The sequence below is a fragment of the Neomonachus schauinslandi genome, chromosome 5 (assembly GCF_002201575.2).
Source record: "Neomonachus schauinslandi chromosome 5, ASM220157v2, whole genome shotgun sequence".
Lineage (NCBI taxonomy): Eukaryota > Metazoa > Chordata > Mammalia > Carnivora > Phocidae > Neomonachus > Neomonachus schauinslandi.
The window spans coordinates 96,403,613-96,421,552 of NC_058407.1; the positions used below are offsets into that span (position 1 = coordinate 96,403,613).

A 17,940-nucleotide genomic window follows, 5' to 3' on the forward strand; every position below is an offset into this window, starting at 1 on the left:
CGCACATCCTGGTTTTGGAGGGGAAAAAAAAAAAAAATTTTGATAGGGAATGCAAAATGGCGACCCGCAGTGACGTCATGCCTGCTTCGGTCGCGTACTGGGGTCTCAGTAAGGGCGGAAGCGTGCTAAAGCCACCTCAAGACACCTCGGCACGGGCCGCCCCGGCTACCTACGCAAAAAGGAAAGTTTCAACGTCGGGCGGATGTGTCCCGGCGAATAATTTACTGAGGGCGGAAGCTCTCCTTTTAAGGGCGGAAAGGCTCCAACCCAAGGATGATAGCTTCAGCGCCTGTTGCGTTTCAGTCACTTCCGGGGCGGATCGGAAGTTGCTTTGTTTTGCTTCAAGATGGCTGCGGGGATGTATTTGGAACATTATCTGGACAGTAAGAGCAGGCTGGAGGAGGGGGTCAGGGGTCATAGAGTGGCGGGGGGGATCGGGGCTGAGGAGCTGTACGGCCCCGAAGTCCCGGTGGTCAAAAAGTCACAATTGTGAAGGGGTTCCGTGAGAGAAAATATTGGAGGGTGTGAAGAAAGAGGGGGCGGGGCAGCAGGGTCGGGGCCTGGCTTTGGGTGTAGACGAGGGAGGGGCTGCGCGGTAGGGCTGAGGGGATGTCTCTTGTAGGGCTAATGGGCAGAGCTGGGAAGGTATTTGCCGAGCCCATCTCCAGGGTCTCCAGCCTCAGGATATTCACCCCCCCCCCCCGACAATCGTTTAGGATCGGTCGTTTTAGTATATCACCCACTGCTATTTGGAGCAGCGACAAAGACCTGCTCGCAGCTCCTCCGCTCAGTTGTTTCTGAGAAGCGGTTTCTCATGGGGATCGCGGGTTGTGAGTGACCACTGTCAGGTAGTAAAACTGGAACCTTCTCTTCTTGGAGTAAAGATCCAATTCCTATCGAATGGAAATCTGGTGTTGTGTTTATGCCATTTGTGTTACCCACCCCTTCACAAAGCCTGTCACCCTTATGCGCTTACATTTATTTGTCTTAGTGTTGGGAGTCATCCATTCATTTATTGAGGCCCTGCTCTGGGTCAGACATAATGGCAGGTACTGCGGAGATACCAAAATGAGTAAGACACAGACCGTGCCCTCAAGTGCTCATAGTCTAGGAGGAAACAGATTCTGCTAATAAATAATTATAAAACTGTGACAAATGAAATAATAGAAATACATTAAAAGGACAGTTGGTAGCACTGGAGAAAGAGGGGCTAATTCCCTGGGGATGTAGGTAAAGCTTTACCAGAGGATGTGATCTTTGAATAGAGTTTTGAAACCTGAGTGTTTATTTGCCAGTGTGGAGAAGGAAAGGAAATTTCTGGTCGGAGAAGGCATCAGCAAAGGTATTATGGTGGATTTGTGGCAGGTCAAGGAAAGGTGAAGTCAGAGTGCTTGATAGATAGGACTCTAAGGTGGAAGATTGGGAAGTGAGGCTGGAGAAAGGCTGGGGCTAGATTGTGCAAGGTCTTTTAAGTCAGCCTAAGAGGCTTGCACTTTAGATAGCGAAGAACCAACAGATTTTAAAAATAGGTTTTAATAAGGGAAAACAACTGATGTATGATAAGTTCAGGTCTCAGAGAGTGACAGAAGTCTTTAGGAGCTAAAAGGACAGCACTGATTGAATGACTGGGTAGTTGAGAGAGAAAGAAGAATCTAAGGTGACTCTGATTTCCTGCTTGGGAAGTGAGGTGGATATGATACCATCAGCAAGATAGGGAATCAGGAGTAACAGCAATATACCTAATTCAATTTTAAACTTAAGCATAGGCATGGTAATTGTATGAGAGTGAATGAGGTCAAGATCATTCAGGGAATATAAGGAAAGTGGGAAAATGAGAGGATTAAAGTATAATCTCAAGAAAAGAGGGGCGCCTGGGTGGCTCAGTCATTAAGCGTCTGCCTTTGGCTCAGGTCATGATCCCAGGGTCCCGGGATCGTGCCCCGCATCGGACTCCCTGCTCAGCGGGAAGCCTGCTTCTCCCTCTCCCACTCCCCCTGCTGTGTTCCCTCTCTCACTCTCTCTCTCTGTCAAATAAATAAAATCTTAAAAAAAAAAAAGAAAAGAAAACATTAACATTTAAGGGACAGGCTAAAGAAACATCACTGTTGGAATTATCAGAAAGTATATGATGAGATTTAGAATCCTAAGAGGAAGAAAGTTACTGAAGGAAAGAAGATGGTGCCAACTGCTGCAGACATATTTTTTAAGATAGGACTAATAACAGATCATTTGTTTTGGTAAGTCACTGGTGACTTAAAGTAATCTCAGTAAACTGGGGATGGCAGACCTGACGTTATAGTTTAAAGCAGTGGAGGTATTTTAAAAGTTTGAAATGGAGTCATGGGAAGAGATTTCTCTTTTATGGAGAGACTTAAGTTATATGTGCATTTATTCAAGTATTTATTGAAGACCCTCTGTACACAAGTCATAGCAAAATAAGTGAGAAGACAGACGTGTCCAGTCCTTCTGGAGGGCTAGGGCGAGAGATACCAAATAACTGGTTACACAATTAATGATTTAATTGCAGTTGGGTAAGTGCCCAAAAGGGTAGAGCTAGAATAACTTGACGGCATCATCCAGGGCACTTGGAGTCTGGAGAAGTCAGAGTTGAGCTGAACTTTGAAGAATGAACAGCAGTTTAGTAGGCTAAGAAGTATGGTGGGGGTGGGATGAAGAACAAGCAGTCATTCCGGACAGAGAAAGCAGCACGTGGAAAGCTGGGTAGCAGTACGAGCCCTGGCAAAGTTGGGGGGCACTCAAGAGAAGGCCAGTCTGATCAGGGCAGACCAAGCACAAAGGGGGACTGACCTGAATCAAGGCTGGAGTAAGGCGAGCATGGGCCAGAAAGTACAAAATATGAATAGGAATTGTGTGAGAGGAAGTTACCAGACGGTTATAAAGCAGGAGGGTGACTTGATGAGATTTGCATTTTTTAAGAGAATATTCTGACTACGATACAGAGAGCAGATTGGAAGTGTGTGTGTGTGTGTGTGTGTGTGTGTGTGTGTGAGTGAGTGATAGTGGAGGATACCAGGTGGGTATTTGGATTGAGGGCAAGGAGCTTGAAGGGAATCAAGGGAAAGGAGGGGCTGATTGATAGAGTAAGATCCCTGAAGGGGCAAATGGTGGGAAAGCTGGGAAGAGATGGCAAAGTTAGTTGTGGAGAGATGCAGACACAGCCTCCACTGAAAAAGGAATGATGACTGCTGTTCTGGGTTAATCCAGCTGTTCTAGGTTAATCCAGCTGTTCCAGGGAGGGGAAACTGAGTCCCCTTTTGGATCTGTGCTTTAAAAGCAGCTATAAGGCCTATGAAGTGCAGTGATTCTTTTTCTTCTTCTCCCTAGGTATTGAAAATCTCCCCTTCGAACTGCAGAGAAACTTTCAGCTCATGAGGGACCTGGACCAAAGAACAGAGGGTATGTACAGAGTAAGGAGTTTGGGTGTATAATGAGTGTGTATGATCATTTCTTTTTTCTGTTTGGTGTTACCATATCATCTGGTCTGATCTGGAGAACTGTGGCTTCTCTCTCTTTTTTACTCTCTTGCAATTCTTAAAAGGAGAGCAGTGAGGATCTGCATTTCTAGATCAGCGTTTCCATAATAGAGTATTGCAGCAATGCCTCAAGAACTCAAAGATGCTCTGTTCTTTATATCTGCAAGAAGAATTCAAAAACAAGTCAACTCTAGAATCGTTTCTGTTCTCTGTATACAATATATCTATAGGAAGACTAGGATGTTTCTACTCTGCTGGATTGTTAATGTTGTATCACAAAATTCAATGTGGCTGTAGACCGCAAGTCATGTTGGTAGAGAAGTTCTTAAAAAAAAGAGAGAGAGAGAGAGAAAAAAAAGAAGAAGGAAGAGCAGCAATTAACAACAGGATCTCTACACTATATTCTTCAACCTTACAGAAGCACTAGATACCATCTGTGGCCTTCCTTGGATGTTGAGCAAATCTGGCTGCATTGAGGCATTCACTTGGAGCCTGAGGCTACACTACAGTGGTCAGGTTGGTCTCTTCAAGGGCAAAGATGTCATCTGTTGGAGCCATGCCCCATACCTGCTGAAGGATATATAGGTCTTACCTTCCATCCTTATGTAGCCATGCTCAAGGATGTGACAAGCTGGTGTTAGAATACCTAAAGCTGTGATTTCAGTTACTCTGGGTAAGTTTACTCATGAAAAGGTGAACATCATGTAAAATCCTGGATGTAGGACACCACCCCACCCCACCCCCGGCCCCGAGAACTGCCTGGCGGATGCTGAGAACTAGCTTGCTTCCTTTGTATCACAGTCCCTACTCTTGAGTTCATGCACAGAAAGACCGGTTGGGACATTATCAAACTACATGCATTTCCAGCTTCCTCCCATGAAAGGGGGCACAAACATAGTGTGCACACAGATCCTTCCAGTTGTCTGTCGCTGCACCACGTTACAGTCACTCTTTTGTCTCTTTTCATCGACATTTTATATGAGTCCTACCAAATAGTAGGTGGTAGGCATCTACAGTCTCAGTGTCTGGGGACATCGCCAGCCTTCCAATATTAAAAAGTTCGGAGCAATGTCTAAGATGAACAAACAGAGAAAAAGTGACGGGAAATACAGGCAGGTTGCAGACGATGAGCAAAGTAGGGTAGAAGAACTGTTACATAAATGAACTAGGGCCTAGTTTTAAATGATGAGTCACAGATGTACAGACCTGGAAGGCGGCCGCAGCAGATGACCCAGCCGCTTCGCAGCACTCAGAGCTGTTGTGGAATGTTTTTTGAGACACGAAATCAGGAAGCCTGTGAGACAAGATTCATGGTTCAAGAAGCAGCAAGCCCTGCAAAGAAGCATCTGCGGACACCAACAAAAATATACTTCGTATTAGTGCGGTGTGCAAAGGCTCCCTCCTTATTTTTCACTAACTTCAGTTCGCCTGAAGGCACCTTTAAAACAAATACTGTCAATATGTTGCATTACTTGAGTAAATGGCACAGTACCTGTGAACTTTCAGGGCATTTTAGTTCGAAGGTTATGATGCTGGTCAATGGAAAAGGTCCAAGAAACAAGAGGAAGAAGTGTGTTTCACCTAGCCACTCAGGGGCCTTTGTGACCCGGCCTCTGTCTCTGTTGTAGACCTGAAGGCTGAAATTGACAAGTTGGCCACTGAGTATATGAGTAGCGCCCGCAGCCTGAGCTCCGAGGAAAAATTGGCCCTTCTCAAACAGATCCAGGAAGCCTATGGCAAGTGCAAGGAATTTGGTGACGACAAGGTGCAGCTTGCCATGCAGACCTATGAGATGGTATGGCCCTGTTCACGGCTCCCCACCTACCTCCCATCTAATCCTTGGGGTCCTAGACCCCTCCTTCAGCTGTGTGGGGATCTGTTTTGGGTCTGGGAGATACACAGAATGTGCCTTAGCCTTATTTTCTTTTTGCCCAAACCAGCCTTGTAGCTCTCTCTTTTCCTTCCTTGCACCTAGGTGGACAAACACATTCGGCGACTGGACACAGACCTGGCCCGTTTCGAGGCTGATTTGAAGGAGAAGCAGATTGAGTCCAGTGACTATGACAGCTCTTCCAGCAAAGGCAAAAAGAGTGAGGAGGGGGGCGGGGCTTGAGGGGGGGGGTTGCCGAGGGAGAAGCCGCCACACTTCGGCTACGGGGGAGGGGCTCGAGCAGGAAGACTTAACCCATCTTTCTGTCTCCCTGCCTTCTGGCTTTCCCCCTCTTTCCTAGAAGGCCGGACCCAAAAGGAGAAGAAAGCTGCCCGTGCTCGTTCCAAAGGGAAAAACTCAGATGAAGAAGCTCCCAAAGCTGCCCAAAAGAAGTTGAAACTTGTGCGCACGTGAGTGTACAAGGGGGCGCTTTGCCACACAGTGTATTTTTTTCTCCTGCCCCGCACTCCCACCCCACACTGCCCCTAGCCACTCTCCATCTTCTGTGCCAGTAACTTCTTGTCATTGTGGTATTTGCTGGATAGAAAAGAGACGCCACAAATCACTTGCCCCTCCAGGATGTCTTTCTACCACCTTTCTAGCTTCCCTTTCTGCAGATGACACGTTCTCTTCCTCTCGGCATGCAGAAGTCCTGAGTATGGGATGCCCTCAGTGACCTTTGGCAGTGTCCACCCCTCTGATGTGTTGGATATGCCTGTGGATCCCAACGAACCCACCTATTGCCTTTGTCACCAGGTCTCCTATGGAGAGATGATTGGCTGTGACAACCCTGATGTGAGAACCAACCGTTTTGCCTCCAGATGGGGTTCTGGGGGCCACGAGGGAGCGGGTACAAGAGGGGAAGAAACGGTTGAATAGTGGGACTCCAGAATAACAGGAAGGTGGAGTTGGTTGGCCTTGGGACCTCCAAGATTTCTCCAAAGGGACGGAATACGGGAACACTTCTGAGGAATCTGTGGAGGAAACTTCTTTTCTTTCCTCTGCTCCACTCGGGCCCCTGACTTCTGCTTCTTCCATCTTCCTCCTTTTCAGTGTTCCATCGAGTGGTTCCACTTTGCCTGTGTGGGGCTGACGACCAAGCCTCGGGGGAAGTGGTGAGTGAGAGAGTTGCGGCAGGCGCGGGGCTGCCCCTGAGCTGCGTGGAGGAGGGCACTCCCTCTCACTCACTTTCTCCTTCCACCTCTCTCTATCACGTTCCTCTCTAGGTTCTGCCCACGCTGCTCCCAGGAACGCAAGAAGAAATAGATAGGGGCCTTGGATTCCCACGGTTTCTTCTACATCCCTGGACCTGGGCTAGTGGGGAGAGGAAAGCCTGTGCTGGGGCCCGGGGGCTCCGGGAGAGTGGATGGCGCAGTGTAGTCATCCCTTCTCCTCCCCTCTCCCCACTCCTGGTGCTGAGGCTGCATCCAAACCCTGGTAGGGAGGGGTGCTGCAGCCGCTAACCATCTGTACTCTCATTCAGCCTGCCCCCCTCAGAGGGAAGTGGTCTTGCCCACTGTCCTTTTGCCTCTGTGCTGAGGTTGGTGCTGTATTTCCAAGGGATGGTCCTCTTCACTCCCCTTGCTTTGTATTCAAGGACTGGGGCAGTAGCATGGGGGCACTCCCCTGCCTCCTGATTCCCTCCCCCTGTGGGGGTGCTCTGGTGTGATAAACTTTGTTCTCTTCCTGCTTTTTCCGAGGTAGGGGATCCCCCAGAGCATCTGGGCTGTGGCCTTAGTTGAAGGGGCACCCCTTCCTCTGTGCCAAGAGGATTCATCCTGGCCTTGTGAGTGGGAGAGGGGGCAAGGTGGAATGCACATACACATGTGTAAAGGAATTTGAGTAGGTGAATAAAAGCTATCCATGTTGGCCTCCTGTGTTTATTGTAGAGACCGTATTTCAGTACGTGTGCTAAACATTTTGTTTGCATATCCTCTGGGTTGGATTAGAGGTGGGAGGAAGTAGAACAAGGCATGAAACCAGAAGCGGTACCTCTGCACCAGAATCCACAACTTCTCACCTTGGGAAGGGGTGCGGCAGGGAGGGGAAGTGCTGCAGCCTGGGGCTTTCCCAGACTTTTAAAATTCTGCATCTTTTCTCCATAAAACATCTTTCACTTAATTTCCAATAAACGTGTATGTGTGTTTTATGCATGTACTATTACACTATTAGCTTGATTTCTTATTTTAAACACAAAATGGAAAAACATTTTGCCCCTATGCTGATGGGTTGTCTTGCTCACCTCCCATTTGGAAACCCCGTCCTTAGACTGAACCATCCTTACACCTGAGCACCTCCTCACCCGAACCCGGCTTGCTTCCCCCTTTGGCTCATTTCTTACCTGGAGGCTCCCTCTAGTTCCTACCCACGTAGGCTGACTTTGTTCTGTACACTCCATCCCTGCCTGCCCTAGAACCCCGCCTACATTCCCATCTAGGCCTCACCACCCATTAGGCAGATTGGTTCTCCAAACCCCGGTTTTGTCATCTGTAATGCAGGGATAACAGTACCCACTTTGTAGGATTACCTCGGGAATGCAATAAGGTGATACATACAAAGAACAGCACGGGGCCTATTCCGTCGAAGGTACTGAGTCCGTGATGGCTTTTGCCGTCATTATCCTCCGGGGGTTGAATATGACACATGTGAGGACCCTTACACCCTTTCCCCCCCCCCCCACCGGGCAGGCGCGGTGACCCCCAGAGCGCGCGGCGGTTTCCGCCGCCCCGCCCCCCGCCCTTTGTGACGTCGGGGCCGCACCTTCTACTCCCCCATCGGCAAGCCCGCGCCCGCCGGCTCTCTCTGGCTTGGCCCGTTAGAGGCCGCTTTGGTCCGGGAAACGCGGGCGGATCGACTGGGGCCATGAGGAAGCTAGCCGCCGGCTTCCTTCTCCCACTCCTCGAGGGTGAGAGGTTCCCGCCTACTCGAGCAGTCTCTTTCTCCCGGGGTTCAGTCCTCCACCTCCCAAGCGCCCTTGTTATAAGGTTTTGAAACGCTTTCTCAGGGTTGTCACGTTGGGTTTGCTCCCTAGCTTCTGGGCTCAGACCCTACCCTCTGCCCCTGGAATCTCCTCACCCTGATCCGCGGGGATCGCCGGCCAGACATCCCCCAGTTGCTGATTTCCACGGGGCCCGTTTGCGAGTCTGTCCAGGGCCCGAGGCGGGTTTTGGAGTTCGGTCCATCCATCCGTTTGTTTCCCTGCCCCGCAGGGCTGCTCCTGCTTCTGACACCTGCCCCAGCCCAGGATTCAATTTCGGCCTCCACCCCAGGCAGCCCTCTCTCTCCCACCGAATATGAACGCTTCTTCGCACTGCTGACCCCAACCTGGAAAGCAGAGACTACCTGCCGTCTCCGGGCAACGCACGGCTGCCGGAACCCCACCCTCGTCCAGCTGGACCAATACGAAAATCACGGCTTGGTGCCGGACGGTGAGGGCCAGACTGGTGGGGCAGCCTGGTGCTCGCTTGAGAGGGGAGGAGTATGGCCGGCTCCTTAGCCGGGGGCCATATTCTCCACTCTGCAGACCCAAGGAGCCCACTGCCCCCTCCCCCTCGGGGAGAGAGGTTCCCCCTTGTGTGTGTTCACCTTCTCCACCCCTGCCCATTCTCAGGCGCTGTCTGCTCCGACCTCCCTTATGCCTCCTGGTTTGAGTCCTTCTGCCAATTTACTCAGTATCGTTGCTCCAACCACGTCTACTACGCCAAGGTGAGGCCGGGGACAAAGGTTGGATCTGGTGTCTGAGGACCACGGGGGAGTTGGGGGCCGGGGAGGTGAGGTGTTGAAGAAGGGCTCCAGGAGGGCCATCCTGAGATCTTCCCTCCCTGCCACTTTGCCAATCCTTTACTCAGAGTACGTAGGAGTACAGTCTCACCTTGGGTGTCCAGACTGTCGGAATAGTCTTGTTCCTGCAAGGAAAGTAGGGAAGAGGGCAGAGAAGAGGCAAAGGGACAAGGCCTCCCCTTTCTTCTAATACTTGAGTGGTTTCTTTCAAGTCAAACACAAGAGTGAAGGCAGAGGTGTGGCCCAGACACCGAGTCTTATCTCACCGGGGAACCCTTTCTCAGGTTTAGAGGGTTCCACCAGGGACTGTGAGAGAGGAGACATGCCAGAAAAGGACTGAGCTGGACGCTGGAGTAGAAGTCTGCCCTATGGGAAACGCATGCCCACTGTCCTTCTCTTCTTGCAGAGGGTCCGGTGCTCCCAACCAGTCTCAATCCTCTCACCTAACACTCTCAAGGAGATTGACAGTTCTTCTGATGTCCCTCCCACCACGATGACCTCCCCCCTCTCATCTCATGTCACAGGTGAGACCCTGCCAGTACCTGGGAGGCTACCTGCAAGCCCTTCCACAAATCCCAGAGCCCAGGAGTTAAGGCATCGGTGGTAGGGAATGGGAAAGAATGTTGAGCAGGGCTGGGGGGTGGGGGGCTGGCAGCATGGTTACATAAGGCTGGAGACTGCTTTTTATGAATACAAGGTGGGGCTTTCCCGTCCAGGAGTATCTTCTGACATTGCTTACAATTCTAGGAAAAATTCACTTTTCCCAGCTCCCCCAAACATTCCTGCGTCTGGAAGTCCTCTGGGACTTTTATAAGCCGCCATCTTCACTCTAGAAAGGATTCGTTGCTCGCTATTCAGCATCTTTGGTGTTTCCTAAGTGAGAGGGACAAAAGGTGGGATTTGAGGTGGGAGCTAGGGAAGAGGAGCACTTGTCGGGGAGGTGGAAAGGAGACCACAGTTGCCATAATTGCCATGGCAATTTTTCTTTTATTTTCATACTCGTAGTCTTCCCCGTGTCTTTTATGCTCGGCTGTGTGAATGTCATTTAGGCTGCTTTCCTGTGCCTTTGTGTTTCTGTGTGTGTCCCTCTCAGGGGCCAGAAGCCTGACTCTTCCTTCCCATTTTCTTTCTCGGTCCTTCCCAAACCCTTCTGCAGCCACAGAACGACAGGCCTTCCAGCCCTGGCCTGAGAGGCTTAACAACAACGTGGAGGAGCTGCTACAGTCCTCCCTGTCTCTGGGGGGCCAGGAGCAGGGGCAGGACCGCAAGCAGGAGCAGGGCCAGGAGCATAAGCAGGAGCAGGGCCAGGAGCAAGAAGAGGAGCTGGAGGAGGAGGGAAAGCAAGAGGAAGGACAGGGGGCAGAGGAGGGATTGGAGTCAATGGCTGGGCTGCAGACAGACCCAGAGCTCAAGTTCCAGTCTGAATTTGTGTCTTCCAACCCTTTCTCCTTCACTCCCCGAGTCCGGGAAGTGGAGTCCACTCCTATGATGATGGAGAACATCCAGGAGCTCATCCGATCAGCCCAGGAAATGGATGAAATGAATGATCTGTATGATGAAGAACCCGTCTGGAAAAAGCCAACCCGTGACAGGTACAGGCTGTTCTGACCTACACACTCCGGCCACCACCCTATCCCCGCTGCTGCCTTTTTTGGGAAGGAGAAGCTCCCTTACCCAGCCTCGGCTTCCAAGACCCACTCAGACCTGCTTGGGCTTCAGGCGCGCCTAGCAGCTGTCTGCCTCACCTCTTCTGTCTCCATCACTGCCTTAAGCACTGTCCTAGATGCCCTTGCTCTGTGTGATGGGATGGTATGGGCCCTGGACCTGGGCCTGGGTTCTGGTCTTGTCTCTGCCTCTGATTAGCACTGCAGCTTTGGGGAGGATTACTTCCCTTTCTGTTTCTCAGTTCCTCATCTGTGAAAGGAGGCAGTTGGCCTGGAGGCCTCTAAAGCCCCATCAGCATGCTGAATGTGTGTGACCAAGACCAGACACCAAGGAGGGGTGGGGGAAGAGTGGATGTGGCTTTCTGCCCCAGCCCTCCGGCCATGCCCACCAGCCAACGCTGTGTTCTTGCAGCCTCCTGCAGATGCCCCACGTAGAGGCATTGTTGGTGCTATGCTACTCGATTGTGGAGAACACCTGCACCATAACCCCCACAGCCAGAGCCTGGCAGTACATAGAGGAGGAGATCCTTGGCTTCGGGAAGCCGGTATGCCTGCAATGCTGTTTAATGGATACATGCTCTTTGGCCATCCTCTGCGCCCGGCACTAGACTGGGCCTTGAGAGTGAGGGGGGAAAGGCAGGGATACAGAAAGCACAAGGCATCACTGGAGAGACATTCTCTCTGAATGAGAATCTTTCTTTAGGAGGACATCTCCGGCTCACCTTAAAGGAAAAAGGCCCAAGACCTAGTCTGGAATCCTTTCCAGTCCAGAGTTCAGTCTTCATCTCTCTGAGCTGTTAGGCTTGAGTTATCTCCTGAGCTAGTTCACCATCTTCAATACTTGGCTTTGCCTTGGATGCAGCTCTCCTTTCCAGGGGGGCCATAGATCCCGTTCCAAAGATCTGTAGAGAGATCCCAGTCTCAGTGTGCCCTCAGCACCAAGCGAATCCTATTCCCAGGAAGATATTCTGTAGGCTTTCAAATAAGACAAGTTAGTAAGCACTTGTTAAGAGTGAGCATGCCCTCCATTCATCCATTTGTTCAATATTGCATAGTGCCAGGCCCAGAGGATGGCCAACGAGCAAGTTAAATAATTGGTTTTTAATTTTTTTTTATTTTTTATTTTTTTAAAGATTTTATTTATTTATTTGAGAGAGAGAGAATGAGAGACAGAGAGCACGAGAGGGAAGAGGGTCAGAGGGAGAAGCAGACCCCCCGCTGAGCAGGGAGCCCGATGTGGGACTCGATCCCGGGACTCCAGGATCACGACCTGAGCCGAAGGCAGTCGCTTAACCAACTGAGCCACCCAGGCGCCCAATAATTGGTTTTTTAGTATAGCGTACCAACTCTGTACTAGGTACTCGAGATGTTGGTGATGGGTAAAATAGATCCAGTCTTCTTAGACTCTAGTGGGAGAGACAGATGAGGAAACAGGCAGAATAGTGTGATGGATAAATGCAGCCATGGAGAAGTACATAGTCCAGACGCAGCAGATGGGGCACCCCATGGTCCATGTTTGGGAGGATCAGAGAATTCTTAGAGGAACCAATGTTTAAAACAGAGACCTGAAGATGAAAGACGTTACGCAGGCAAAAGAAGGGGCTTGGTAGAGGTTCCTGTTAGAGGGAATAGTAGGGCACCAAGAATGAGCATACTGCTCCCGCCCTTAAGGGGTCTGAAAGCATGAGGGATTCAGTAGCATTATAAAAGAAGTGCGCAGTAGGTGTTGGAGAGAGACTTTTCTTTTTAAGATTTTATTTATTTATTTCAGGGAGAGCATGGGGGGGGCGGGGCAGAAGGAGAAGCAGACTCGCTGCTGAAAGGAGAGCCCCATGTGGGACTCGATCCCAGGACCCTGAGATCATGACCTGAGCCGAAGGCAGACGCTTAACCACCTGAGCCACCCAGGCGCCCCCTGAGACTTTTTTTTTTTTTTTTTTTAGGGTAGGAAGTTCAGGAGTCATGGAGAGCTCCCTGGATGTCGGGGTTTGGTTAAGGGACCAGTCGGGAGCCCATTTTTACCTGGAGCAGAGTGGCAGGAGAGCTAGGAAGGGGCCTAAGGTGAAAAATCTCAAACAGCGGCCTGAAGCATTTGTATTGAACTTGGTAGGAAGCGCTAACCTGATAACAATTTGAGTCAAGGACATGATGATGCTCCCTTACGTGCTGGTGTGAGGAGTAAGTAAGGTGACATAAGAGATTCCGTGCACTGTGACGTGTGTACCCACGCGTGAAGGGGGAGGATGGCATGAATGGGACATGCTGGTTAGCAAGCCCCAGCCTAGAATGCGGAGGAAGCCCAGTCAGGGCGCAGCTCCCAGCTAGGAGATGGGTAACTCCGCTCTGAAGAATGTCTTCCAAGAACTTGGAGGTTTTGGACCTGGGTTCTTGGGTAGAGTGTAGGTTTGGGAGTTAGCAGAATAGAGCTCCACCATCTATTAGACGCGTGGTTCTGAGCAGATCACTCGACCTCAACTGAGCCCCTTTCCTCATCAGTCAAATGGAGATGTTTCTAGTACCTAGTCTAGCATAGGGCTCTGGTGAAGGCTAACTGAGACGAGAGTGTTTATGGCCATGGTGCTTAACACTGTGTTGACTGTGTAGATATTAGCATTATCATTAGCAGAGAGAGGGAAAGAGAAGGTCATGAGTCCTTTTCAGAGTCTAAGGAGTGATTGCAAATCTTAAAAAAAAAAAATTGGGGGCACCTGGGTGGCTCAGTTCGTTAAGCGTCTGCCTTCGGCTCAGCTCATGATCTCAGGGTCCTGGGATCGAGTCCCGAGTCGGGCTCCCTGCTCAGCGGGGAATCTGCTTCTCCCTCTCCCTCTGCCCCTCCCCACTTCTTGTGTGAGCTCTCTCTCTCAAATAAATAAATAAATTCCTTAAAAAAAAAAAAAGGAGGGATTGTAGGTCACCTGGTGATAGACATCTGTCAGGTACTTGGCAGTGAGGATTTGGAGCTCAGGAAAGGGATCGGAACGGATGATACGATTTGGGTGTTGCCTGCAGAAAGGTGAAGGTTACCTGGGAGTAGACACAGCAGGAAGAAGGTGAAGAGTTAGAACACTGAGCAGAGGTCCTGGAGGAGCCTTTGGGGAGAGGTCAGGGAGGAAAGCCAGAGAAGCCTTGAAGAGCCTTAATGGGAAGACATTCTGCAGGGACGGTGCTGCAGGGCTGGAAGTGTCTCAGCCTCAGTCTGTCAACCACACTCCTGCCCCAGGTCTGTGACAGTCTTGGGCGGCGACACACAGCCACCTGTGCCCTCTGTGACTTCTGCTCCCTGAAGCTGGAACAGTGCCACTCGGAGGCGGTCCTGCAGCGACAGCTGTGTGACAACTCGCACAAAACACCCTTCATCAGCCCCTTGCTCATAGCCCAGAGCATGTCCATCGGTACCCAGGTACCTAGCCGGGCAGCCTGCAGTGGGGGAGGCCTTAGGCTCCAGGAAGGAAAGGGCAGTGGGAAGGGAAGTCTGCAGGGGGGCAGGGGCGTGCACCTCTCCCCTGTCCCCTGTGCCACAGGTAGGGACCCCAACATCAGGCCGCTTCTACGGGCTGGATATGTATGGTGGGCTCCGCATGGACTTCTGGTGCGCCCGGCTGGCCACCAAGGGCTGTGAAGATATTCGGGTGTCCGGCTGGCTCCAGACAGAATTCCTTAGCTTCCAGGATGGGGATTTCCCCACCAAGGTCAGAGCCTTTACCCAAAGCTCAACCCTACCCCAGTTGTCCCCATTCCTTCCAGTTCCTTGCTCTAAGTAGCCCTAAGATGTGCAAGGGGGCTAGGCCTCTGGCTTCTGGGGGACCAGTCCTCACTGAGCCTCCTGCCTCTTTTCCAATAGACACCCTTCCACCCCCCGCCCCCTCTCAAAAAAAAAAAAAAAAAGAGCGAGCAGGATTGTGTTTGTGAAAGGAGTAGGAATCAGAGGAGTGGAGGGGCCGGGAGAGCACAGGACTGGGAGGCAGGGGACAGAGGTTCTGATCCCAGCTCTTCAGGGTCCCTGCTGAGGGGCTTTGGTCAAGTCACTTCCCACACTGGCCCAAAGTTAGACTCACCTTTACAACCAATGATGAGGGGATGCCCAAGGTGTCATGGACCTGTGACCCAGTGCTGCCCTGCTTCAGTCTGGCGGGCTCCTTGCCCTACGGTTCCAGCACTTTCTCTGCTCAGTGGAATCAACTTTGCTCCCTCTCTCCCCAGAGTGACCTCCCCTGTGGAGCTACTAGTTGTTGACGGACAGCCAGGCCCCTCCCTCCTGTGGTTTAGCAGGAAAAGTCAAGGCCAGGAAAAGCCGGGGCAGCTTAAGAAAGGGTTGGTAGCTGAGATGAGGGGCCCCTGCCCAGCTCTTATCCCTGGGCCTGAGGAGTGGTAGACCCTAGAAAGGGTCTCAGAGATCATCCCTCCTCCTCCCCTGGATTTATAGATGGGGAGGTGAGATCCACAGAGGGAAGTGATTCACCCAAGGTCATACATTAGAGATTCTTCTACCCTCTCCCTCACTTAACCATCACTAGAAGGCTCCCTGAGATTGGACCCCTGATTGGGGCCCCTTCCCCATTCCCTATTTCTCAGCAACTTTCCCAGCAAGCTGACCAGCAGGGCAGCCACTTAATTCTCCGCCTCCTGGCTTCTGTTCAGCACCGAACTGTGACTGAGGGTGGGACAGGAAAGGCACAGGGGACAGAGGCCTATTCCTCAGAGAAGGGGGCACCCTGGGTGTGGAAGGTCTGGTTCTCAAGGGCTCTACCCATGGCCCTGGTTTGGCCATTATGGGCTCTCTCTGGAGGACTGGCATCTTAGAAGGCTTCTGATATCTCCGCACCTCCCCATTCCTGGCTCCTGGCTTAGATTTGTGACACAGACTATGTACAGTACCCAAACTACTGTGCCTTCAAAAGCCAACAGTGCCTGATGAGAAGCCGGGACCGGAAGGTAAGCCCCTCACCCCGCCCCCTCCTTCTCCCCTCAGCCCTTCAATTGGTCACCACAGGGGGATCTATTCTGAGTGCACACACACACACCCCACTCTGCTCTGAGCAACAGGGGTGGAAACAGTTCCCAGCTTGCCTCTCTGGGCTGAGGCCTCCACCAGAGCCCTCTCTCCCACCCCCTCCTGTCTTGGAGTAAGCGAGGCCCTCCAAGGCAGAGGTTGCGGGGGGGGGGGGGGGGGGGGGGGGGCTGTCCAGGAGGGATGTGCAAATAAAAGGAGAGGGCCCTCGGGGCAACACAGCAAGAATGCCTAGCTGGGTTGGGCATTGGATATTGAGGTCTGGACTCTTACTCACCAAGGGGTCTGGAATAAGTCACTTCCTTCTCCATCCTCAGCCTTCTCGCTTCTTAAAGGAGAGGTTGGGCTACTTGGTGTGTCTTGCAGCCTTAAAAACCCACATCTGTTTCCTCCTTCCTCCGACTGCCCTGTGCCTGTCCCCGCTCGCTTCTGGTTCCTGCGGGACTAATGCCACTTCCCCACCTCCACACCTCTGTCCCCTGGGCTCTGTGACACAGACTGTGTGTCCCCGATCCCTGTGTAGGTGTCCCGGATGAGATGTCTGCAGAACGAGACTTACAGCGTCTTGAGCCAGGCCAAAAGTGAGGACCTTGTGCTTCGATGGAGCCAGGAATTCAGCACCCTGACTCTAGGCCAAGCAGGATGAGCTGGGGTCCATACTGTCTCTACCCCAGCCCGACCTTCCCACATTCCATTGCTCTTAGACCCCATCTGTCAGTTTGCTTCCTGGCTGCCCCTTATGGGTCTCTTACCTGGCCCCTACTAACTTTCCTTGGGTTGGGGCAGCAGTCCCAGAGAGGCCCATGATGGGAACGCCACCCACCTTAAAGGATGTCTTTGCATAAAGTGTTTATTTTCAACCTGTGTGGCCTACTTTGGTTATGATCCCATCCTCAGCACTGCCATCCTGCCCCCTGGGAATCAACACTCCAACCGCTGGGATTTATGGATCCGTCTGAAGATGAAAGGACCTCATGAATTGTATTCAGGGAAGTAGCCAACTCCAGGAGACCTAAGGAATCTAGAGGTTGGATTGAAGAAGGCCATGGCTGGGGTCTTAGGGATTGTGTGGGCCATGAGGGCGTGTGTCTTCATTTCTGAAGCCCGTGACTTCAGATGAGTATAAGATTGTCCCTCCGGAGGATAAAGGCCAGAGCCTGCCTGAGATCATGTCCCGGGGGTGGGGGGAATAACCCCAGGGAAGTAGGGCAGAACTTGCACTTCATCAGGAGGGAGGAGACATCCGGGACCTGGAGCTCAGGAAACCCTTGATTTGACATCCAGTGATGGGCCAGATGATCTGAACTTCGAGGTGGTCACATCTTGACAACATACATTGAGGTGTGACTCCAGCATTGGCCGTTAATAACTTGGGATCTCCCAAAATGTGTTCTAGGGACACACATGTTCAGGAAACCGTACAGTCTCTCCTCCTACAGGTACACGGTGATTAACAGCATTAAAAACAAAAACACTTGTCTTTTATGGAAAAGTTCAAACTCGCACAAAAATAGAATAGTATAAAGCACCCCATACACCCTTCACCCAGCTTCACTTATGAACACATGGTCAATCTTCTAATGGCATGGTAAAGACCACGAGAAGTCCTGTCATAGAGAAACCTGTTCAGCGTAGTGTTTCTCCGAGTTATTTGACCGCAATATCCTTTTTCACCTATTTAAGTTGTTTTTGTGTATTGGGCATGGACAACATGCCCAGCCTTGTTGATGCAGAAAGTAAGGGGCCCAGCCAGAGGGCGCAGAACAAGGGGCTACCATCTGAGTCCCCCCCGTCCCCCAGAGCTCACAGCCTGCGGGAGCCAGAGAGAAGCAAGGAGGAATGGCCCCGGGCAGGGAGGGGCATGGCCATGAATGGCAAGAGTGAAACTACCTGCTGGAACGCAAAAGAGAAAGAGACGCCCAGGGGAACTGGTGTAAGTACAGCTCGGGGTGGGTGGTTAGTCATCTAGCATCAGTGGGTGGGTGCGCCAGTTGAGCTTCCCGGAAGCTAGGGAGTGTGTGAGCAATGGGTCGGGGGAGGTATTAGTAGGCAAGAGCTGGGGCT

The 17,940-nt window shown here is 51.5% G+C and overlaps 2 protein-coding genes across 7 annotated transcripts; both read left to right on the top strand.

Annotated features, from left to right (window-relative positions):
- Positions 1-320: 320 nt before the first annotated feature.
- On the top strand, positions 321-7,295 carry ING4 (inhibitor of growth family member 4). Of its 6 annotated transcripts, none has more exons than XM_021690755.1 (8): positions 321-383; positions 3,346-3,417; positions 5,123-5,289; positions 5,470-5,584; positions 5,726-5,834; positions 6,072-6,219; positions 6,478-6,539; positions 6,651-7,295. In XM_021690755.1, exons 1-8 carry the CDS (start codon positions 347-349, stop codon positions 6,688-6,690), a joined length of 750 nt encoding a protein of 249 aa, XP_021546430.1. In that variant the 5' UTR covers positions 321-346; the 3' UTR covers positions 6,691-7,295. The 6 variants fall into 6 exon arrangements, with proteins under 6 accessions (XP_021546430.1, XP_044771407.1, XP_021546431.1 ...); XM_044915472.1 differs by having other exon boundaries at positions 5,726-5,826; positions 6,082-6,219; XM_021690756.1 differs by having other exon boundaries at positions 5,729-5,834.
- A 976-nt stretch (positions 7,296-8,271) lies between these two features.
- LOC110580887 (acrosin binding protein) lies at positions 8,272-16,687 on the top strand. Its single transcript, XM_021690570.1, has 10 exons — positions 8,272-8,329; positions 8,634-8,852; positions 9,035-9,129; positions 9,611-9,728; positions 10,361-10,796; positions 11,281-11,413; positions 14,089-14,268; positions 14,390-14,557; positions 15,717-15,800; positions 16,400-16,687. The coding sequence occupies exons 1-10, from the start codon at positions 8,287-8,289 to the stop codon at positions 16,520-16,522; spliced, it is 1,599 nt and encodes a 532-aa protein (XP_021546245.1). The 5' UTR covers positions 8,272-8,286; the 3' UTR covers positions 16,523-16,687.
- Positions 16,688-17,940: the final 1,253 nt, after the last annotated feature.